Source organism: Mustela nivalis (genome assembly GCF_964662115.1).
Source record: "Mustela nivalis genome assembly, chromosome: 4".
Taxonomy (NCBI): Eukaryota; Metazoa; Chordata; class Mammalia; order Carnivora; family Mustelidae; genus Mustela; species Mustela nivalis.
The window spans coordinates 8351965-8376664 of record NC_139023.1 but is presented as its reverse complement, the minus strand read 5'-3'; the positions used below and the strand labels follow the sequence as shown (position 1 = coordinate 8376664).

Genomic DNA, 24700 nt, shown 5'->3' with positions numbered 1-24700 from the left:
AGTGTAAATACACAGAGAGGTTATTATCAAGGATGGAAAAGATATACCCTGTTAACACAAATTGAAGGAAAATTAGAATGGTTATGTTAATATCGGGCAAAGTGTATTTTAGAGCAATGAATATTATCAGGGATTAAAAAGGTTATGCCACAGTAATAAAGGGATCCATTTATCAAAAAGAAATAACAATCTTTTTTTTTTTTTTTGAAGAGTTTATTTTATTTGACAGAGAGACACAGCGAGAGAGGGAACACAAGCAGGGGGAGTGTGAGAGGGAGAAGCAGGCTTCCCGCTGAGCAGTGAACCTGATGCAGGGCTCCATCCCAGGACTCTGGGTTTGTGACCTGAGCTGTAGGCAGATGCTTAATGACTGAGCCACCCAGGCACCCCAGAAATAACAATTTTAATCACTTACATACCTAAGAAGAAAGCTGCAATAAAAAACTAATAGAAAAATTTAAAAAACTAAAATAAAAATAGACAAATCCAAAATTATAATCATAGATTTCAATACCTGTTTCTCAATAATTGAGAAAACAGAAAATCCATAAGGATTTCAGTTTGACCTAATTGACATTTGTAGACCACTATCCCAGAAAAGGACAGAATACACATTTTTTTCTTAGGTTTACATAGAACATTTACCAAGAAATAATGTATTCTATACCATAAAACAAATCTCAAATATGAAAAGATTCATGTTGCCCAAAGTGTTTTCCCTGACTGCAATGGATTAAATTAAAAATAACTAATAGAAAAATATCTGGAAATTTCCAAACACTTAGAAACTAAATAACACCCTTCTAAATAACCCATGTATTGAATTTAAAAAAGGGAAGTTAGAAATTATTTTTAACTTTTTATGAATACACAACATATCGAAATTTATGGTATGCTGCTAAAGCAGTATGTGGAGGAAATATATAGTACCTCTAAGCTTAATAATACCTACCTTAGAAAAGTAGATAGATCCCAAATTAACCTCAGCTTCTGCCTTAAGATACTAGAAAAAAAAAAGCAAGTTAAAGACAAAGGGAAGACAAGAAAGAAAATAATAGAGATCAAAGCAGAAATTAATAAAATAGAAAACAAATAGTAAAGAAAATGAATGAAACAAAAGGTAAATTGATCAAGGAAAAAAAGATACAAATTACCAATATCAGGAATGAGAGAGGTGACATCACACAGATTCTAAGGCAATTAAAAAGATAAAAGGAAATATTTCTAACAATTTTATGCCGAGTAATTTGACAATTTTGATGAAGTAAACAGCTTTTTTGAGAGACACACTGCCAAGGCCCATTCAAGAAGTAGGTAATGTGGGGCACCTGGGTGGCTCAAAAGTTCCTTAGGCATCTGTCTTTGGCTTGGGTGGTGATCCTGGGATCAAATGCCATATTGGGTTCCCTGCCTAGTGGGGAGCCTGCTTCTCCCTCTTCAACATCTTGCATTCCCTCTCTTGCTATCTCTCTCTGTCATAAGTAAATAAAATCTTTAAAAAAAAAAGTAGATGATAACGTGATTAATTCTATTAAAAAGTTGACTTTGAGGGTATGTGCTATGGTGAGTGCTGTGAAGTTTGTAAACCTGGCGATTCACAGACCTGTACCCCTGGGGCTAATAATACATTATATGTTTATAAAAAAATTTTTTTAAGTTGACTTTGTAGTTAAAATTAATTCCACAAAGAAAGCTCCATATCCATTTGGCTTCACTGGTGAATTCTACGAAATATTTAAGGAAAAAATAATGCTAAAAAGGAAGAAATACTCCTGAACTCATTATGTGAGGCCACTATACCCTGATACCAAAAACCAGGCAAAGACATTACAAAAAAGGAAAGCCATAGACCAGTATCATTTATGAACATAAATGTAAAAGATGTTAACCAAATCTAACAAAATCTAGCAATAATAAAGGGGATCATTCCTTATGACCAAAAGGGTTTATTCTAGGAATGCAACATTGCTTTAAAATTAGGAAATCAAACGTGTATTTAATCAAGTTAACAAACTAAATATGAAAAGTCATATGATCATCTCAATAGATACAGATAAAATATTTGGTAAGATGTATCGTTGATTTCTGATAAAAGGCCATCATAAAACTAATAATAAAAGGGAACATCCTCGAACTGATTAAGGGGCATGTGTGAAAATTTTACAGCTAATATAACTGATCATGAAAGACTGAATGTTTTCCTCCTGTGATGAGGAAGAAGTCAAGGATGGTGGTTTAACATTGTACTTGAAATTCTAAGCAGCACAATAAGGTAAGAAGAAGAAAAAAAGCAAATAATACAACTGTCTATGTGTAAAATCCATTGGAATCTAGGAAAAAAAAAGGACTACCAATACTACTAATAAGTGATTTTAGCAAAGTTGAAAGATACAAGATTAATATGGAAAATGCAACTGACATTTTGTGTATTAGCATCAAACATCAGGTATTGAAATGAAAAAAATTTAAATAACATCAAAAAATGAAATCATTAAGCATAAATTTGACAAAAGATGAGAAAAACCTGTACATCAAAAACTAGAACATTCCTAAGAGAAATGAAATAAAACCTAAACAAATGGATCACTATACTATGTTCATGGACTGGAAGACTAAATGTCGTTAAAATGTCAGTTACTTTTACATTGATTTGTAGATTCAAGGAAGTCTCAATCAAAATCCCATCATACTTTTTTGTAGCAGTAGACAATCAGAGTGTCAAATTCATGTGGAAATATGAAATACTTAGAATAGCTGAAACAGCTTTGAAGATGGGTAACATGGTTGGAAGATTATTAACACTACCCAATTTTAAAATTAATCAAAAATCTTAAAAGGTACAAACCTTCAGTTACAAAATAAGTCATGGGCATATGATGTGCAGCGTGTACTAAAATTAATACCATATTGCATATATGAAAGTTACTAAGAGTAGATCTTGAAAGTTCTCATCATAAGAAAAAAATGTAACTGTATAGTGATGGATTTTAACTAGATTTGTTGTGGTGATCATTTTGCATTATATGCAAATATCAAACCACATTGTATACCTGGAACTAATATAGTATTAGAGTTTAATTATACCTTAATAGAAAAAAATTTTAAAATAGACTACAAAGAGAAAATATTTGCATGGCATATATCTGACAACATAGGAATATACAGAATATATGAAGAGCTCTCAACAATCTCTGTCAAGAAAATAAAAACAACCTGAGAAAAGCCAACTTCTAGCCAGAGTAATGTAAGTCCTTTTGTCCTTACCACAAGAAAAAGCTGAACAAACTGAAAATTAGTTCTTTTCTGGACCATCAGAGAACTGAGGGTGTAGGGCAAATCACCATCCCAAAATCTGGAGAGAGGCGAATACAGAGTCAGAACCAAGATCTACTGACATTGAACAGAAGCTACTGGGACTATACACTGATATCTTAAAGAGACTCCTAAATTGAATTTTGATGAGCTTTTGGAGGCCAAAGTATGCTAGTTTAAGAGTGAGAAACTCCTGGGCCCATAGTTTTGGGTATGGCAGCAAAAAAATCACAAGGTGTGATAAAAGGCAAATGAAAACAGTTTGAAGGGACAAAACAAGCATCAGAACCAGATTGACTCATAACACAGGTTTTGGAATTATTGAACATGGAATTTAAAGTAACCGTGATTCATATATTAAGGGGTCTAATGGAAAGAGTAGATAACATGCAAGAACAGATGGGCAAGGAAATCAGAGAGATGGAAACTCTCAGAAAGAATCAAAAAGAAATTCTAGAAATCAAAGCTACTCTAACAGAAGAATGCTTTGATGGGCTCAGTTGTAGACTGGACAGGCCAAGGATAATATGCTTGAGAACATGCCAGGAGAAATTTCTCAAACTGAAATGCAAAGAAATATTTTAAATTTGAAGAAGAAGAAGAAGAAGAGGAAGGAGGAGGAGGAGGGGGAGGGGGAGGAGGAGGCCATTGTAGGCCATTTTAAAAAAGTTAACACTCATGAGTTGGATACCAAGATAAGAGAAACAGAACAACAACAACAATAAAAGATTTGAAGTAATACTGACTGAGACTTTCCAAAATTAAAGACAAACACCAAACCCAGAGAACACCAAGCAGGATAAATTCCAAAAGTGGTCAAAACATTTGAACAGACACTTCATCACAGAAGAAATAATTACATGAATAGATACTCAGTGTAAGTAGTTATTAGGGAAATTCAAGTGGAAACTGTAATAAGATTCTATTAAACTATTAAACAGTTAAAATGGCTGAAATGAGAAAGACTACTGACCTTACCGTATATTGGTGAGGAGGTGGTGTTGCTGATAGGAATGCAAAATGGTTCCCTTTGAAAATAATTTGGTCATGCCTTAGAAAGTTAAATGTATATCCATTATGTGGCATAGCCATTTCATGTCTACATATTTACCTAAAAGAAAAGCAAGCACATATCAATATGAAGAATTGTATATGCATGTTCATAGGAGCTTTATTTCCTTACAATTCTGAAGGCTAAAAATATGAAATCAGTACCAGCATGGTCAGAGCTGGTGAGAGCTCCCTTCCTGGCTTTTGGACAATTCCATTTTTTTCTTCTGTATCCTCACAAGGTGGAGAAAGAAAGCAAACTCTCTTGTATCTCTTTTTATAAGGGCACCAATTCCATCCTGAGGGTTCCATCCTGAGGGTTCATTCCTGATGACCTCACCTAAACCTAATTACTTCCCAAAGGCCCCATCTCCAAATACTAATACATTAGGATTTGGGGCTTCAACATATACATTCTGGAGGGATATAACAAGTGGTTACTGGTGGTTGGGGGTTAGGGGACAGGAAAGAGGAAGGAAAAGGGGTTTGAGGAAATTCCAGAGTGGTGAATGTGCTCACTGATTGTGGTGATGGTTTTCACAGGCATATACATATAGCAAAGCTTATCAAATTATATACTTTAAGTATACATAGTCTATTATATTCAATATTCTTAAATAAAGCTATGGTTTAAAAAACTAGATCTTTTAGGAATACAAATAAATGCAATAAAACTATGTAGAAATGAAGTCAAGGGAATGATAAGCACAGAATGTAGAATGAAGTTCCCATTATGCTGGAGCAGGAAAAGGGATGGCTTGGTGGATGTATTGTGTGCTTGAACAGAGATTGCTATCAAGGCCCTAACTTCTGTTTTGGGTGGTGGATTTGCATATGCCTAGCTTATTATGAAAAATAATTAATTACTTAAAATCAGACCTTGCTTGAACCAATATTGAAGTTGTGTCACAGCCATGAATTATGATGTAACCAATTTCTGTATTCCCTCAAAAAAAAAAGGCCAGATTTCAAACAGAGTATTTTGTTCAAATCACTTGTGACATAATTTGAATGTTTACACAGAAACAAAGCTATCCCTGTGATAGCATGTTCTCATTAAAAAAAATTTTTTTTCTAACAGGTAACATTTTTATCAAAGAAATTATATGCAAGGTGAACAAAGTAGAAAACAATTCTCCTGCGTGTGGTTATGTTAACCAAGTGGTGGCAGCACTGAGTAGTGTTTTTTTGTTTTGTTTTGTTTTTAAGCCTAATGGTTTATAGTGGACGCTGAGTAAATTATTTTGATGTGATTTACATATTTGTATGATTGGTTGGTCCCGGTAGCCACGTATGTATCTCCCTATTTATTCCTCGGTGGAAGCCACCCCAAGGTCACTGAGATCTATAGAATTACCTCTTTTTGAGCAATTGCTCTCATAACCAGGTTACATCATGTAACTCAAGATGCCTGACTACTCAAAGTATCTTCCAAGATCCAGAATTGCCTGGAACCACTGTGATTACTTCTTTTTGTTTTCACTTCTTTTTTTCTTTTTCCCTTACCATGATGTTCTAATTTATTTTTTGAGTGCATTCTGCATTGATAAAGAATTTACCAAAATCAAAAGGCCCTTTGAAACATCTGAATATTTCTTTGTAGAAAGTTTTTTAAAAGGTCTGTATGTATGACTGCCTTCTGACCCTCTTTATTCATTTACCAGTTCAAACAAGATGTACTGATCTGCATATAACTCTGTGCCAGGCACTAGGGGAAAGAGGTAGTTAGGACACGGGTGAGACCAGCTGCTCTTGTCAAGTTTGCAGGCGAGGTCCCCCAAATACAACATCTCTTCTTTTCCCTTGTGTGTTAGAGAAGCTCATCAGAGCAGACGTGTTCGCTCATCTGAGTGTTCTCCTCTGTAGAATATACACTGCTTGGAGTGTAGGTAGTACATTTGACAGAAGTCACTGTGTCTAGTGCCGAGGAAACCAAGGGCTTAAACCAGGGCAACTTTTAGATCTCCATATACTCTTGAGGTCACTTAAGAGAATTATGAAGGGTAAAGGCAGCAGCCTTTGTGTTATGTATAGGTTCCCACTTCCTGTTAATATGGTTCTTTCACAGCCTTTAAAATAGGTCGACCTAGGAATGTGCTGCGAATTTTGTGTGGCTATAGGAGAGAGACTAAGGAAGGGTGGAGGGCCAGCCAGTTCCACCCCTTTCTGGCCTAGACAGTACCTCCCACTCCACCTCCAAGCTCTACCAATTCTCATATTTGGGGGTGGAGTAGCAGAGTGAGATTAGACTCACTTCCCATTCCTTTTTTGTCCTCTGACTCCTCAATGATGAAACAGCTCTTAAATGATGTTGGGCAAGTACTTATCACCTGATAAGTATTTTCTGTCTCGAAACCTTGATGTGGAACCCAAAGGATTTAAATATTTCTTATTGGCTTGAGAACAGGAAACAGCTTCCAGAAGTATCTCCCTATTTACTCCTTCAAAATAATTAACTCATTAAGAGACGATAGCTAAATAATTTGATTAGGAAGACATTTATTCCATTAGAATGTAGGCTCCAGGGGGTAAAAATTTTGTCTTTTTGGTTCGCTATGTATCCTAAATCTTTAGGACAATATTGGGCACATGATAGACACCCAGTAAATACTTGTTGAGTGCATAAATGAGCACATTTTCAAGGGCCTATATTCGTCTTCAGAGTGTGGACTTTGTCTTTAAGCATAAAACTCTACCTTAAATTTCTGACTTTTCAAGTCCTGAAAGGAAGAAATCAATAAAGAAGAGACAAACATGAGTCTTTTACTTCACCTTTATATTGGAAGATGTAAAAATGCCAGTTACTTAACAATGTTGACGCAAAGATACTAACAAATAAAGATTTTAATGAAAGCGACCTTTGGTTTTTTATTATGTTTTTAAAGGATGGAATTCAGAGGTTGTAGAAGGATCAGACATCTTTTCCTTATGGTGGCCTGTTCTAATTGTTCCTGGTTGTCCCCTAGATTTTGTCTAGTTTCTTTCTATGAGTCAATAATGATTGTAATCATTTATGCAACAAATGTTTATTGAGTCCCTCTTGTCGCAGGCCCTGTTCTTTGTGGTAGGAATACATCAGGGCAAGAAAGTCAAAAAGACAAAAATTTCTATCCTCGTGGAGTAGCAGGAGAGATGGACAATGGAAAGTAAATGTGACAAATATCCGTTTATATTTATTAGAAGTTGATGCGCTGTCAGAAAAAGAGGAGAGCGTAGTAAAGGAATCAAGATGTTGGGGGATGCTTGTATTTTTGTTGTAATTTTTGGTTGTAATTTTTCAAAATTTTATTATGAAAAACTTCAGATGTATAACTTCAAATGTATAACTAAAACTTCAGCGTGCATATCATTAACTACAGACCAATATGCATGTTTTTAGGTGAAATTTGTGTTGCACTGAAAGGCACACATCTTCAGTGTATTATTTCTTAAGTTTAAAAAAAAAAATGTAAACTTTCATGTAACTTCAACCCCTGTCAGAATACCAAGTGTTTTGTTTTGTTTTGCTTATGAATTGAGAGAGTTTTCTCATGTTCCTTTTCTGTCAGTCCCTGTACCTACCTTCATCCTCACTCCTAGGGAACCGCCGGTCTGTTGTGTTTGTTTGTCTGTTTGTTTTCTCACATGCATGTTGCCCATATAAAGACCTTCCTTTGTAGAATGCCTGCTGGTGTATGAAACTCATTTTAAAAAACTGATTTATTGTCTTTTTAAGATTCAGTTTTGAGAGTTCTTTATATATCTGGATGCAAGTTCTTTGTCAGGTACGGGTTTTGCAAATATTTTCTCCCAGTTTTTCATGGGCATAAGATTTTAATGTTTCTGAAGCTGAATTGATCAGTTTTTTTTCTTTTGTCCTTTACGTTTTGTATTCTTAGAAAACTTTGCCTGTATCTAGCACACAAATTAAAGTTTTCACCCAGAAACTATTCAGTTTTAGCTTTTATGTTTAGATTTATAATCCATTTGTAATAAAATTTTCTGTATTCCCTGAAGTAGAGATTACGGTTCAGTTCCCCTCCACCTCCCAATATGGCTGTCAAGTTGTCAAGTGCTTTTTGTTGAAAAGATTTTCCTTTCTCCATTGAATTGCTTCAGCAATTAATAAGTGTGAATCTAAAGCTGGGCTCTTTATTCTGTTCCACTGATGTATATGCCTATCCCTACCCCAGTACCATGCCATCCTGATCGCTGAATCTGTGGAGTGAGTCTTGAAGTGAGGTATTGTGAGTCCTCCAACTTCACTCACTTTCAAGATTGCTTTGGATTTTCCTGTGCCTGGTCATATAAATTTTAGAATCAGTCAGCCTCTACCAAAAAGCCTCATAGAATTATGATTGAGATTACATTGAAGCTATTGATCAGTTTGGAAGAATTGACAACTTAACACTATTGAATCTTTCAGTCCATGAACATAGTATACCTTCCATTTACTTGGGTCATCTGTCAGTGATGTTTTCTAGTTCTCATTGTAGAGGTTACCCTCAAACTTAAAAAATTTACTTCTAAGTGTGTTATGATTGGTTAACTATTGTAAGATGTATTTTTAACATTTCATTTTCAATTAGTCACTCTTTATATACAGAAATGCAATAGATTTTTTTTTTTAGGATTTTATTTATTTATTTGGCAGACAGAGATCACAAGTAGACAGAGAGGCAGACAGAGAGGCAGGCAGAGAGAGAGAAGAGGTAGCAGGTGCCCTGCTGAGCAGAGAACCCAATGCAGGGCTCCATCCCAGGACCCCGGGATCATGACCTGAGCTGGAGGCAGAGGTGTTAATCTACTTAGTCATTCAGGTGCCTCTACAATAGATTTTTTTTAAAAAATATTTTATTTATTTATTTGTCAGAGAGAGAGAGACAGGGCACAAGTCGGGGGAGCAGCAGGTAGAGGGAGAAGCAGATGCCTTGCTGAGCAAGGAGCCCAATGCGGGACTCAATCCCGGGACCCTGGGATCATGACCTGAGCCGAAGGCAGAGGCTTCACTGACTGAGCCACCGACGTGTCCCAACAATTGATTTTTTGTATTGATTTTGACTTTGTACTCTGTGCTCTTGCAAAATCCACTTTATCAGTTCTTTTATTGTTTTTTTAAATTTTTTAGGATGTTCTGCGTTAATAACCATGCTATCTGTAGCTAGGGTGTTTCAGTTCTTCCTTTCTGATCTTAGACCTCTTTTTTCTTTTCCTTGTATTATCACATTACCTAAGAGCTCCAGTAAAACACTGGATAGTAATGGTGGGAGGGACACTCTTGTCTTCTTTTCTTGAGGAAAAAGATTGAGCATTCCATTATTAAGTATAAGTTAGCTATAAGGTTCTTTTTAAAAAGATTTTATTTATTTACTTGAGAGAGAGAGAGAGAGCAAGGGAGAGAAAGGGATGAGGGGGAGGGGTAGACAGAGAGGGAGAGGCAGACTCCCCACTGAGCAGGGAGCCTGAAGAGGGACTTGATGCCAGGGCTCTAGCATCATGACCTGAGCCAAAAGTAGATGCTTAACTGACTGAGCCACCCAGGCACCCTGTAAGACATTTTGTAAATGCCTCTCACATTGAGGACTTCACGTTTTGCTTTGCCTTTGCTGAACCACATGTGCAATCTCTGTGTGGTTCTCTGAGCCTTGATGGGCTTCTTGGAGTTTTTCTCATGTGTATGTTGATTAGGGGTCAGAGAATTGGGCAGAATTTATGGATAACACTTTGAAGCTCTACTCTGTGCCTTTCTCCTTTTCTGGATACATCCCTTCAATTTTCAGCTGCTGTGATAGCTCAAACTTTGTGCCTTGATTCCTTAAGCACGTAGGACCACAGATGTCTATCCAAGTTCTAGCTGTCCTGTGTCGAAGGAAAGTCCCCAAAATGGGAAACTCTCTGAGTGCCATTCCTGTCTTTCAGATGCCCAGATCTGCCTGTGTCTAGTGACTCCCCAGTGTTTTCTGGATAACTTTTTTTTTTTAACTAACAGCAATAGGACTACACTTTGAGATGCATTTCGTGGTGCGCCTGGGTGGCTCAGTCGTTAGGTGTCTCCATCAACAACTGTTGATTGTTCACAAAGACCCAATTTCTGTATGAACATAATTCAGATTACTACTGGTATACCTGTAAGAAACTTTGGAGTTTCATGCTGGCAAATCAAATTTAAAGTAAAATGGCGGTAGTATCCCATTTAGAATACAGAAGATCTAAGGTACAAGGCGTAGCTTTTTGAGAACAATTTTAACTTGGGCTTTGATAATGTTCTTAAAAATTATATCTAAATGACATTCATTGTGTGATGAACAAAGAAACTTTTATGTAGCAAATAATACCTTTCTTTCAGTATATTAGGCACATGGGCTTATTGTAGGGTTTGGGGGAAGCTTTATTACTTCTACTTATTACTTTTCAAAATGAAATGATGATTAGCATTTCCTGTCTCTTTTGATTAGTTTATTACTCTTATTATTTTTTTTCCTTCCAAATAGAAAACCAAAATGGTATTTTTGGATATCAGTGTGCTAGTGCTTTAGACAAAGGAGGCCTGTGTGTGTGTGCATGTGTGTGTGTGTCTGTGTGATCTGCTTTTTTGTTATGTCATTTGGGAGGAAGTTAGGCACATTAATGATGTTATGATTGTTTTAATACTAACAAGGCCCTTTTAATCTGTAATGCTGGAAATATTTAATAGAAGTCTATTCATGGAAATGTCTTGAATGGGAAAAACATAGATTTAAACCGCTAAGTAGGTAAACTTATTGAGGCAAAGATTTAGGACCTGGCTGTTTCCAGTTTTCATTGGCTTTGTTTTATTTCACACATTTTCCCCTCTCACCACGCCAGCCCTAAACTCTTGAGGTGGTTAATTACAGCCGTCAGCCAAGCACACTTTGGCTTACTGTTTTGGTGGAAAGGATAAGGACAGAGTAATGATTTTACACTTTTCCTGAAGCCAAATCATAATGTGGTTCTTCAGATTTCAAGGAAAGACTTCCAAATAAATGACCATTTTAAAGTTAGACCAATTTTATTTACGTTTCAGACCATGTGGACGAGCGAACCGTGTGCAATGGAATTGCCCCTGAAAAAGATGTGGATGGATTTCATATCATCAACATTGGAAGACTGTGCCTTGACCAGCATTCTCTCATACCTGCCACCGCCAGTGCTGTTTGGGAAATCATCAAGAGGACAGGTTGGTAACTTGAGGTCCACGGGACGCATTTGTGCAGTGCTCTGATAGAACCGTTTCCTTACTGAGTGAAAGAAAACGACAAGCCATAAAACCTCAGTCTGTAGAAAGCTGTAAAGTTTTAGAAGTCAAAGAATAATCCAAAATTGAATAAAATGAGGAGCGCATGCCAGGTTACAAGTAACTGCCATTGAATCTTGTAGGAGTGAATTTTCCCAAGAGTAGGTTTGTCTCCCTCATTTTAAATTATACACTTAATGTGCATTTTCCAAAATGAATTGTGGTTTTCCTTACCTTTAAAAACAAAATGTGATGAACATATTGGAGCCATCTCTAAAGAACCTAGGTTTTTACTAGAGGCATTTACATCTGAATTATGCTCTAAGTGCAGTAATATACCCTCGGACCCTTGAGGTATATAGAGAGATGTTTGTCTCTACTTTAATTAATTCCATACTGCCTTTATGTTTGTGACTGTCCTGCATCCTACTGTCCCTTCTGTTTCTGACCACATCTTCTCCTTTTATCTTCTAGGATGGATTCTAGCACCATCCTCTTAAGACATTACTACTTGTAAAAACCTTAATTCTAACTTCTTCATTTTATGTACGAGTCAATTGTGCCCAAACCAAGTAGAGTGTGTTATATCTAAAAATTTTATCTTTCCTATCTTTTCGATTCTGTGAAGTTCAGCACCTCTTTCTGATAGGGTAAAGGGCATGAGCTTTGTAAAAATAAATAAATAAATAAATAAATATATATATATATACTTTTCCTCCACTTCATTTTGTTCCAGATTTGCTGAAAGTTTGATTGCCAATTAAGCTCAACATTGTTTTACTTTGCTTACTTTATAATTAGTAGTTAATATATTTTTAGTCTTTTCATGTCTAACTCTTCATGTGAATCTCCATGTTTAAAAGTAATTTAATGGCAACTTGAAAGTGTAGTTTTTTAATGAGGACAGTTACAGAGGAAGTGACAAATCTCTGAAGCGTAAAAAGAATATTCATAAATAATGAATGTGGCACATTATAGAGAAGCCACACAATAATGCAGATTTAATTAGAAGTTTTTAAAGAATGTTTTAGTTGGCTGTTCAAATGTTTAATTTGCTTCTTATTGTCGATTCTTCATTTAAATCAAACTCTATGTTTTAAGGAATTGAAACATTTGGGAAAAATGTGGTTGTGGCTGGAAGATCCAAGAATGTAGGGATGCCCATCGCCATGCTTTTGCACACTGACGGAGAGCACGAGCGGCCGGGAGGTAGGTCGGGCCTTGATTCCATATATTCTTGTGATTTTCTTCGTTCTTAAAATCGAGTCAGGACGTTTGGAAACGTGGCTCGGTATATTCGTGGATTTATGCAAATAAAAGCCTCCCTCCTCCTTCATCTAGTGATATGAGCACCTTGAAAGTGAATAAAAGAATTGCTGGAAATATATGGCCCTTTTGTCCCTATTACTATTATTTTGGCCATATACACTTCCTTTAAATAATTGACAATACAAACATAAAGAAAAGTGGAAAGCCACTAAATACACAACAGTCTACGTTGTCAGTAGACTTCTGCATGCACACACACACACACACACACACACACATGCATGCACACAAACACACTGATGTATAGAAATAGAGATTTCTTATCATTATTAACCTTGGTGAATTCCAGTGTCTTGATCTTAAATTTTTAAGCATTCCTTTTGGGATCTTTGCTGACATAAGACACCTGGAATAATTTCTTAAGCCACAAAGTCCTATGGAAAGAGAAGCCCAGCCATGACATATCACTTACCTAAAATAATGAATGAGACTTTTGAATATTCCTTTTCCTTCCTGGGCCTAAGGATTTAAATATTGCCAGTAATCAAAATGTATGTGCGGATCACAGTAAATTAGGGCCTGATGGTTAGGGCCAGGTAACTTCAAAAAGCTTTAGTCTTGAGGAGCTCTTTGAAAGGCGAAATCTAGTAGTACGCACACAGTTTTCATGGTGAACATCGACAGCTCTAGCCTTACTGTTTGCTTCCAACTTAATCTACTAGGGCTTTTCTGTCTCTTAGGATGTAATATATTGATTCATATTTGCCTTTATGCAGTAATTTCTATGGTAAACAAGTTAAAACAACCAGAAATATTTACCTAGGTATACCATTTTTGTTGGAAAAATTTTTTTTTCCAAAGATTTTATTTATTTATTTGACAGAGACACAGTGAGAGAGGGAACACAAGTAGGGGGAGCAGGAGAGGGAGAAGCAGGCTTTCGATCAAGCAGGGAGCCTGATTTGGGGCTCAATTCTCGGACCTGAGATACCAGGACATGGATCCTAGGATATGGGATCCCAAGACATGGGATCATACCTGAGCCAAAGGTAGACGCTTAATGATGGAGTCACCCAGGCACCCCTGTTGGAAGGTTTTGACTCTGTGTCAGTGTGCAAATTTTACTTCATTTTCAACATTTTATTTTCTTACCTCATCAATAACATAACAAGCAGCATTGTGTTGTTCCACAAACTGTATGGTACTTTCTGGTAAGTCCTCTTATTTCATTCTCAGTCGTTCTGGCATATATTAATATTATTTGCATTTTGCAGCTAAAAGAAATGAACTTTAGAGGGTTCGGGTGACTTACCCAAGGCCACACGAGGAAATGCTGGAACCAGAGCTGGCAGCTGGATGCTGTCTGTGTTTAGGAGGACAGACTCACCTCCTGCCGCACCCTGTGTCCTTGGATGAGATATTTATGCCGGGCGAGTCTCTACTGCCCATATCCGTGAAGCGCAAATAATATTAATATCTCCTTCACTGGGCTAATGTGAAAATCAGATGAGATCTGAACGTAAAGTTCTAATTCTGGTGCTGACATCATACGTTAAGTACACGCTTGCTCAGTGGGAACCGTGGCTGTTACTATTATTTCTGTTATATGTTTAACTCAATAATCTGTGGACATATTAACCATAATGTTTTGAATAACATGATCCAAGGCTAAGGATGTATTCTTCACCTTGGTTTGAAACTTTATTGTCTTTCTCTGGTAGGTTTTATGTTTCCTTTTTTGGGATCAAATCTAGTCTTTGCTGCAATAATTTGTGTAAATGTAGAATTTATAAAGTCTGTAAAGTATTTGATTGGAAATATGGCATCATACTCTTCCAAATCATACTTTCCATTGTAATTTTTTTATAGATGTCAGTATATTGTATGTTAAGTTCTTGATAAGTTTCCATTGTCCAAAATTCCTAAGTCTAAGAAAATCAATTTATTCCTTCTTTCCCTTCTTTACGCAATTTTTACATTAGACGTCCCCTGTCATAATGCATATTAACTTTATAAATACTTTATATACTTCATATTATAAAATATTCTCATGAATGCATGTTGAAAATTGAACTAAAGTGGAATTAGTTATAATACTGGTTACTCACAGGTCAGATAGTTAACTTTCCACTTATTATAGCAGCACCTAGGTGCCGTTATAATTACAGTATCTAAAACGTAACAAATTATATTAAAAATGATGTTGGGCCGTTTGCAACATGAGTGGTGTTTAACCTCATGCCTATTTAATGGGAGTGTGGTGACATATATGATTAATATAATGAATTGTTGAGAGCTGCTTACTGAAGATTTGGAGTCTGTGGGAAAGTTAATATTTCAAACGTCCCTGTCTGTTAGAGCAGTAATTATGTGCCGTGACTACATGTGCATTGTTAGCTAATGGAGATAATGAAGGAGGATTACCTCGGCAAATTCATATCTATAGAACTGTTCTGATGACACTCGCAATGTTGAGCGTTCGGCTCACGCTGTCTTTCTTTGCCAGAAGAGATTCAGAACCCCAATGATTCATTTGTGTCTTAAAGCCAAAGATAATCGTACAAGAAGAAAAATGGCCATACTGTAATTTAGCTTGATTAATATGTATCTACTCCTGGCTAGCTTTGAGTCCTGATTATTTAGGACATCAATCCCAGCTGTTTGGTGAGAAAGAGCCTATTTTAATTCCTCAAAGGCTTGAAATATTTAAAGGGCTGAGAATGTGCTCGAATCTTGAGGTAAAAAGTAATGCTAATGCTTGACCCAGTGGGGTTCTGCAGGGAGAATATCTTCTGTTGAGGACGTGGCATCACAGAAGGCTTTGTGGAGGACACGGCATTTGAGCCACTCTGTAGTTTATAGAGAGCAGGTGAGAGATGGTTCCTGTCTTTCAAGAGCTCACAGTCTTGGTGGTGAAGGGGGACGTTGATACAGAGGTACACAATATACATGTAAGGGTGTTTTAAATTATAAATATTCAATGGCATGAAATAAAATTCGCCATCTCTAAGCAAACATTGCATTTGCTTTGGGAAGCCTGTGGCTAATTTAGGGGATATAAAGATATTGACGATGGAGAATCTCTTCTCTTGAGCTCCACTCCTTATAATGATGTTTGAGTACAGTTGTGACCTACTAGAGGACACTGTGTCTTCTTTTAACTTCATTGTATACCCAGGTTCACCTTTTTTTCAGAATGGAAACTGAATGCCATTGGTCTCAGCCCAATGTCTTCATTTTTTAGCTTTACTGTGAGGAAATAAGAGAGACATTCTTGAGTTTCTCTAACACAGAATTTCCTACAAGATAACAAAGTACCATAATGACCAGGTGTTAAGATTATTACTTGTCACCAAAAGAATACAGAATCTAATTTTATTTCAAGGTTTTTTTTAGAGTTGGTGTTTTTCTGTGTATTTTATATTCTTATGTAGGACATCCCATGTAGACAGACTCCCCCAAAATTGTCACGACATGTAGCTACATGCTTCTCCTTTGGCTGAAAGGTTGTGGTATCATTGCAGTTCCTATACTGATGCAGGAACTTTTTCTTTTGTTAAATATTTATTTATTTGAGAGAACCAGAGAGAGAGAACACAGTTGTGTGAGCGGAGAGGCGGGGCCGGGCGGGGGGATGGGCAGAGGGAGAAGGATCGAGTCCCAAGCAGACTCAGGGCTGAGTGCGGAGCTGGTGTCGAGCTTGATCTCACATCCCTGAGATCATGACCTGAGCTGAAACAAAGAGTCAGATGCCCAGGCTCCCCTCTACAGGGACTTTTTCAAATAGCATTTGAAAGGGACAGCAAGCCGATTATGCTTAGAGTTCTATGGGCTCAGGGGTCTTCTTGATTTCGCTCAGGCAATATGCATTCAGTACTTAATTCTCCTGTGAAATGCTGCAGGGAAGACTGGTAGAAAAGACTTAGCTCTCTGTGTCTGGAAGATGAGAGTCCGCATCTGCAGAGTTCATCTTTGGACACTGTTTTCTCCCAATGCGGCTTCTGCATTGAGGTTCAGCTTTTGAATTCCATCTGCCCTTCTGCTGCACCTTTCTATGTATCAGGTCATTTCTATTCAAGGGGCAGGCTATATAAATGGAAAACCGTAAGATGTTTCGCCAAGAGAATGCCCTTCCTTTGTGAAAATGGGCTCCAGGTGTGAAAACGAACACCTGCCAGACTAGGACCGTTCTCTCTCCACTCCAGGAGGTGCTGTCGGGAGGCAACCCGGGAGCAGACGTTCCAGGCAGTGCAGTGTGATCTGAGTGGTTTGTGTGATGGAGCTCAGCCCAGTGACGGGCTGGGCCAGGCACTCTCGGGTTTCAAAGAGAGGAGCCAAATAGGAACGCCTAGGAACGCAGGAGTCACGCAAAGGCTCACCCCACAGGCACTGAGACTTCGTCTTGTTGGCAGCGGAGTGGAGTGGGACGTGTGCTGCCTTCATGGAGTGAACCATTGTCAAACGGGGGCAGGGAGGATGGCAGGCATTTCCTCTCTGTTCCTCCCAGCCCACTACCCTGTTGGAAGGACCCGTGATGAGAGATTGGAGATAGTAGGTCTTGTGATGCCTCTGTGCCCATGAGAGACCTTACTGAATTCCAGCACCGAGTTTGCATTGAAGAAAGCAATAGGAAATAAAATGATTGTTCTAGTCTCCTTTTCTAAGCTGAATGATAAGAGTACTGCTTCATTGTTTTAAGATTTTATTTATTTGACAGAGAGAGAGCACAAGCCAGGGCAGGGTGAGAGGGAGAGGGAGAAGCAGACTCCATTGAGCAGGGAGTCTGATGTGGGGCTCAATCCCAGGACCCCTAGATCATGACCTGAGCTGTAGTCAGACACCTAACTGACGGAGCTGCCCAGGTGCCCTGAGTACTACTTAATTCTTAACATCTCCTAAATTCAACCAGCTCTTATCTGGAAAGCACTGTACTTGGAAAATAGCGTGTTTTCTTACATCAGGAGGCTGGAACTATTACATTCTCGCAACCATCATTAAACATTATTTATTGATTCATTTCTTTATTTTTTAAAGATTTTATTTATTTATTTGAGAGAGAGAGAGAGAGACAGAGACAGAGAGAGAGCAAGTGAGAGCAAGCACCAGCAGGGGGCAGAGGGAGAAGCAGACTCCCCTTTGAGCAGAAAGCGTGAAGTGGGGGCTCCACTTCATGGGGCTTCATGATCCACTGGATCATGACCTGAGCCAAAGGCAGGTGCTTAAGTGACTGAGCCACCAAGGCACCCCTGACCTTTAAAAGGTAAAGTAAAATTCACATCTTTCTCTTTCCCTCTCATTTTCTCTCTTTCCCCATGACCTTAGAGCATGAGACATTTATTTTATGACCAGCACAAAGCAGCCCTTTTTGTAGTGTCTCTAAGCCTGCATGTTCAAGGTACCACTCTATAGCTACATTCTTTTTTTTAAATCATTTTATTTTATTTTATTTATTATTTATTTATTTATTTGACAGAGAGTGATCACAAGTAGGCAGAGAGGCAAGCAGAGAGAGAGAAGAGGAAGCAGGCTCCCTGCTGAGCAGAGAGCCTGATGTGGGACTCGATTCCAGGACCCTGAGATCATGACCTGAGCCGAAGGCAGCGGCTTAATCCACTGAGCCACCCAGGCGCCCATCTATAGCTACATTCTATTACAGAAGGCTCAACCTCTTTTGCAGCTCTTGGCACAATTATGGTGACTAATCATTCATTCCTAACTGTTTAATGGTCGGCTTTCCTACTAGACTGCAAGCTCAGGAGGACAGAGAAATAGCTGATTTATTCACCATCATATTCCCCATCTCCATGACAAAGAAACCAGCTCCTCTGTAAGAAGACAGCAGTATCTATTAGCAGCTTGAGGGGGAAAAAAATAATTTTAAGGAAAAGGATAGATCCTGAGTGTTTTACTGGATAAACACGGTGATGTCTTTCAATTAATGTTGCCAGCAGTACCCTCCCCTCCATTCGCGGTGTCCTGAGATCTCCTCTCTCCTACCAATGACAGTCATAATCTTAAATCACTTAATTTAAGTGTCATTTAAGATTTAAAGTCTGCTACTGTTCTTCACTTCAGACCAAAAAATCCCACCTATTAGGCAAAACCAAAACTATCTTCTACTTGAAATTAGGAAAAATTTTGTCCATGGCATACTGCCCTGAACACACCTGATCTCATCTGAAATTATTAGAAATTCCTAAAATCTGGAAGAAAACATTTCAGTCTCTACAAAAGAAATAATTCATACCATAAATATAAGTGATAATTTAGTGATTTAAAAACATAAAGTCAGGGGTGCCTGGGTGGCTTAGTTGGTGGAGCTCCCAGCTCTTGGTTTTGGCTCAGGTCATGATCTCAGGTCCGTGAGACTGAACTCTCCTGGGCTCTGCACTCAGCAGGGATTCTGCTTGAAGATTCTCTCTTTCCCCCTTTCTTTCCCCCTCTCTCCACATACTTGCTCTCACTCCAAAATAAATAAATAAATTTATAAAAATAAATAAAGTCAGTGCCAAGATTGTTATTATATAAAGGTACTAAATATACTTAAATAGTGTGGGCTGCACTCTGTTTAATCAGTAAATATCTCTGAAGTCTCTTCTTTTTTCTTCTTTTTATAATTTGTTGCTTTTTGTATTTTGAGGTCTTTTTCTATTTCCCATTGTGTATATTTCTCTACACTTTCAAGGCATCTCAGTGCTGCTCCTCTGTACCCTCTCCCTCATCGTTCTGTTTTAACCCCTTACCTGTCATTCTTCAGCCTCTCAGGTAGGGGCACGCCCTCTTACTCATGTCTTGTATGTCAGCTCAGCTAGAAGCCTCAGGCAGGCTTTTCTGATAGCGCGTCTCACCCTCTCACACACACCATCATGGATGCACTGAAGAACTTTTCCTTCACATCATTGATCAGTTTGTGATAACCATTTCTTAGTGTCCTTATTTAATTACTGTTCATCCACACTCACTAGACTGTTAACCCCACAAAAGCAAAGACCACATCTGCTTATCTGCCCATTTTATCTCCAGCACCTCACACAATAGCTGTCCAGAGTCTTTGTTCAACAAATGAATGGGTAAATTTACTTTACTTCTGGAAGAGTATCATGAAAATTTTAATACAACTATTCATAAGCTGTATTCTTAGCAGCACCCAATGTATCACAAAATCTTAAATGGGTTTGATTTTTTTTAAAAGGGGGAGGTGTTGTTCAAAATAAATTTGGGAAATCTGGATTAAATAAATCAATCTAGGGGTACCTGGGTGGCTTAGTGGGTTAAATCCTCTGTCTTTGGCTCAGGTAATGATTCCAGGGTCCTGGGATCGAGCCCCACATCAGGCTCTCTGCTCTGCGAGGAGCCTGCTTCCCTTCCTCTTTCTGCCTGCTTCTCTGCCTACTTGTGGTCTCTGTCTCTGTCAAATAAATAAATATAATCTTAAAAAAAATCAATCAATCACTTGACGGTGATATTTCTCAAGGACTTTAATATAGTGGTAGAGTAGATAGTCTTTAACATGGTAAGCACTGTGACTCTCTGGCTCTGGAAGTTGGTTTTCATTTTTTGTTTTTTTTTTTCCCTAACAAAATACATATCTCTGTATTTATATTTGCTATATTTGCCCCTGGATATTTGCTGTGTTTGCACTAGCATGCCCCCAGAGGTCTAGCGTTTTTCCACAGAGAGGTTGCCGAGAAGGGCTGTAAGCAGCGCAGTGCACTTCAAGAAGCCTGAATATTTCACTCTCAAATGCAGGCAGAAATCTTGGGTTCTTGGGAGCACTTACTTAGTATTCGTGTCTGATCTTTTAAGCCGTGTTTGCAGAATCGGACATTGTAGGAAGGTCCTTGAGTTTATTTTCATCTGTTAATCTTGGAGAGTAGAAAATAAGTGCATAATTATATAAAGCTGTAACGAACAGACCCCCTCCCCTACCAACACACACACACCCCTTCCAGTCAGAGCAGCTAGAAAGGACAGAACAGTACTTTGGCTCATGCCAGCACCCCTTGTCCCGTGGCTAAGCCGATTGGCCCATTTTGGCTAGAGTTTGATCACTTTTTTTTTTTAATATATAGCTTAAAATCTGTTTCACAATCAGAAAGTCTATCAGTCCTGACTTGGCAACTTGGTACCGTGGAGAATTTGGTCACCTGCAGAACTGATTCATGTCAATGACTCAAAACATTTCATTCCTGCTAATAGGAAAATAATCCTAGAAATATAAGGTTTCAAAACCAATATCTTCATTTATGACTGCCACACTGTTCACACCATAGCTGCAGCCTTGAATGGCAAAGACTGACTCCTGGAGCAGGAGAATTTGGCGTCAGTGAGCATGGGCTCTTTGGTTCCGTTGCCTGAACACATATTCTGTTCCTGCATGTCCCTGTGAGGTCAGAGTGTGCATGGTTGTTGGGAGAGTTAAGCGAGCTGATACCTGTAAAGGATTTAGTATTCACACATGGTGAGTATTGAGGACAGGCTAGTTATCACAGTATACTTATCCTAAAAAGTATTCAAAGTGGGCCACAACAGTATATGAAACACCATGCCATTGTGAAATAGTTAAAAGGGAGAAGCAAGGCCTAGAACTGAGAGCCAAGAATAAGGCTATTAAAAATAGGCCTGTCATTAAATCTTCACGGATATATTACCACTGCCAAGCACATTGCTTTTTATGTACTAGTGCTGAATGTATGTTGGGTAAATGTGTTTGAGTCTAAGCTATACTTTATGATTAGGTCACTAATTTCATTTTGAGAGCTCCTTCACAGGAAAAAAATGATTGGTTGTCCAATTACATGTTTTTAGAATTAAAAATAAATACATGCTCAGGATAAATAAAATGGTTTTTGGTGTTAAGACTGAAAAATAATTTCTCCTGAGGGTTCTTATAAGCAGGAAACTATGTAATGAACTGAATAATATTCATAACAGGCTTTTTAATTTGATGAAATGGCCACATTCTATAGGGCTATTTCTGTTATTGCTTAAGCACAGATTAAAGCTACCACTGGCATGCATTTCTTTTATGTCACTAGATATTTCTTCTCATTCTCTGTTTCTGGGTCATTCTGTTCTTCCCAACTTCTAAACCAGTGCTCCTCAACTTCAGCTGCCCACTGAAATCACTGTGGGGCTTTTAAAAATGCGGCTGCCAGAGCCCAACACAGAACAATTAAATCACAATCTTCCAGATGGACCTATCAGTGTCAGTATCAGTGTCAGTATCAGTGTCAGTATCAGTGTCAGTATCAGTATCAGTGTCAGTATCAGTATCAGTGTCAGTATCAGTGTCAGTATCAGTGTCAGTATCAGTATCAGTATCAGTATTTTTTTAAATGCTCCATAGAGGATTCTAATGTGGTCAGGGTGAGGACAACTGCTGAGAACATTGCAATAAGCCTAGGGCTTCGCTTGTCATTCCAGAGCCATTCCTAGGTCATCTTTTCTAGTCCCATAGCCTTAAACACCTTCTGTATTTCCTATGTGTCAAGACCCATGTAACCACCGTCCACTTGACACGCCCACTTGGATGGCCAATAGGCACTTCAAACTTACATATGCAAACCTTCAATCTTAATTTTACTCCCCATAGTCTGTCCTGTTTTCGGAAGTGGCACTGTCACTTCGCCCCGCTGCTCAGGCCACCCTTTACCACTCTCTCTTACATCTCTTATCTTACCCATTAACCCATGTTTAAAATATACCCATGATCGGGCGCCTGGGTGGCTCAGTGGGTTAAGCCGCTGCCTTCGGCTCAGGTCATGATCTAAGGGTCCTGGGATCGAGTCCCGCATCGGGCTCTCTGCTCAGCAGGGAGCCTGCTTCCCTCTCTCTCTCTGCCTGCCTCTCCATCTACTTGTGATTTCTCTCTGTCAAATGAATAAATAAAATCTTTAAAAAAAAATATACCCATGATCACCTCCACCAAAGGTTCTAGTCGACAGCCATTGTCTTTCCCTCAGAGCACTATGAAATTTATAAACCAGTTTCTCAGCATCCATCCTCGTCCCTTCTCTCACTCGCAGCTTCCCATAATGCTTAGCACAACATGACATCAGAATAAAATCCAGAGTCCTTCACGTGATATGCAAGACGTACAGGAGCTGGCCTGGGCTGCGTGTTTTTACTCACTTCCTCCCGTTCTCACCCTCCATCACCGCCCTCCAGCCACGGCTGCCCTTTGCTTCCCTAGAACACGTCATACGTGCTTGTGTGTCGGGGTCCTTACCGGAATGTTCTTTTGGGAGGTTATTTACATAAAATATTTTTCTGATTTCCTTTGGGTTTCTCCCCGAACGTCACCTCCTCGGGCTGTCCCCACCACCTTATCAATATATCACCTGTGCTGTTATTCTGGATTCACTTACTCTGCATTCCTTTCTTCATAACACTCATTCCTACATAGAATATTATTATATATACTCTTTGTTGAATAAATGAATCTGTTACTTAAATAATTTTTGGCCAAATAAAGGGGCAGATTTTTTAAATATCTAGAGACACTGGTGATGAGGACTTAGTCCTCTCTAATACTCTTTGTCTCAAAGGTAGTTTGAGATGGTTGTTTAAAAGGAGTGAGCTTGAAGTGGTATTTGACTAATCAAAAATGAAACCATATTCCTTAGCTGTATCCACCTAGTAGCCCAGGGTGTCTGGAAGATAACTGAAGGACTGATCGATAGCAAATCAGACCCAACAGATCTTGACCGGATACAAACACATTTAAAGCCTGGCCCATTTTAACCCTGAAAAGCAGGCTTAGCTCTGAGTGCTCTGTAACTCTCTCTAAAATTATTTAAGCGATTTAATCTAGAAAAAAACAACTGAAGTTGAAATAGAAAACTTACAGGGTCACCTGGTGGCTCAGTGGGTTAAGCATCTGCCTTCAGCTCAGGTCACCAGCCCAGGGTCCTGGAATCTAGCCCCACATCAGGCTCTCTGGTCAGTGAGGAGTCTGCTTCTCTACTTCCTCTGCTGCTCCCCCCGCTTGTGCTCTTTCTCTCTCTCTCTAGCTCAAATAGATAAATAAAGTCTTTAAAAAGAGAGAGAGAGAGAGAGATTTAAAAAAAAAGGAAATAGAGACCTTCAGTAAATGGAATTCAGGAGTTGGGAGAATGAAGAACTGTTTCACACTGTCTCAAGATCTGGAAAATGGCCTCTTGATCATTTTACAAACGGTAAAAAGTAAAGCTAAAACCTTTTTGTATTACAGGCATTACCTGGCCCCTTATCAGTATTTTCTGTCATTAGCTGGCCGCTTATCGGTACTATTGCTACAGGCCAGCAGTAGATTCAGATTCAGTGGAATCTGAAGGCAGAATTTATCCAGAGGAAAAAGGTATCATCCAAGATCCCTCAGTGGCTTCCCAATTGTCCAGCCATGCTGTTCTGCCAACTGACGTGACGATGTCGTGGTTGCCGGCTCTGATGTTGTAACTGTGAACCCGGGCAGTGTTGCTTTTGTCCGCCTGATGCAGACAGAGGCTGTGGCTTGCCATAATTAGAGCTTGGACGCTAGAGCCAGACTGAATTAGTTTGAATTCGGGCTCTTAGATGGTTTGTAGGACTTTGGACAAATTACTGGACTTCTTGCGTCTCCTCAGGTACCTCGTTTGTCAAATACAAATAACATTAGCGTCTACCTCATAAAAAACACTCTCGCGGTGTCTTGTGAAGATTGTGTGATAGGAAAATGTATGATAATTTTATGTAAGGTGCTAGAACAATGTTTGACGTGTAGCGAGTTCTTACATAAGGGTCATCGTAACCACATATATATAGGCTCTGTCCATTTAGCTGCTACAGAGTATTTCTCTGTAGAGGGGTTTTTGC

At 38.5% G+C, this 24700-nt stretch overlaps 1 protein-coding gene across 6 annotated transcripts in view; it reads left to right on the top strand.

Moving 5' to 3' along the window:
• Positions 1–24700, top strand: part of MTHFD2L (methylenetetrahydrofolate dehydrogenase (NADP+ dependent) 2 like) — a 127809-nt gene that overhangs the window by 26640 nt on the left and 76469 nt on the right. For all 6 annotated transcript variants that reach the window (XR_014311147.1, XM_082728596.1, XM_082728595.1 and 3 more), the window contains 2 exons: positions 11387–11539; positions 12698–12805. Coding sequence is in view for 5 of the 6 variants with exons in the window: in XM_082728596.1 (XP_082584722.1) it covers positions 11387–11539; positions 12698–12805 (261 nt within the window). In the remaining variant the exon portion in view is untranslated. The remainder of the gene's footprint in view (positions 1–11386; positions 11540–12697; positions 12806–24700) is intronic.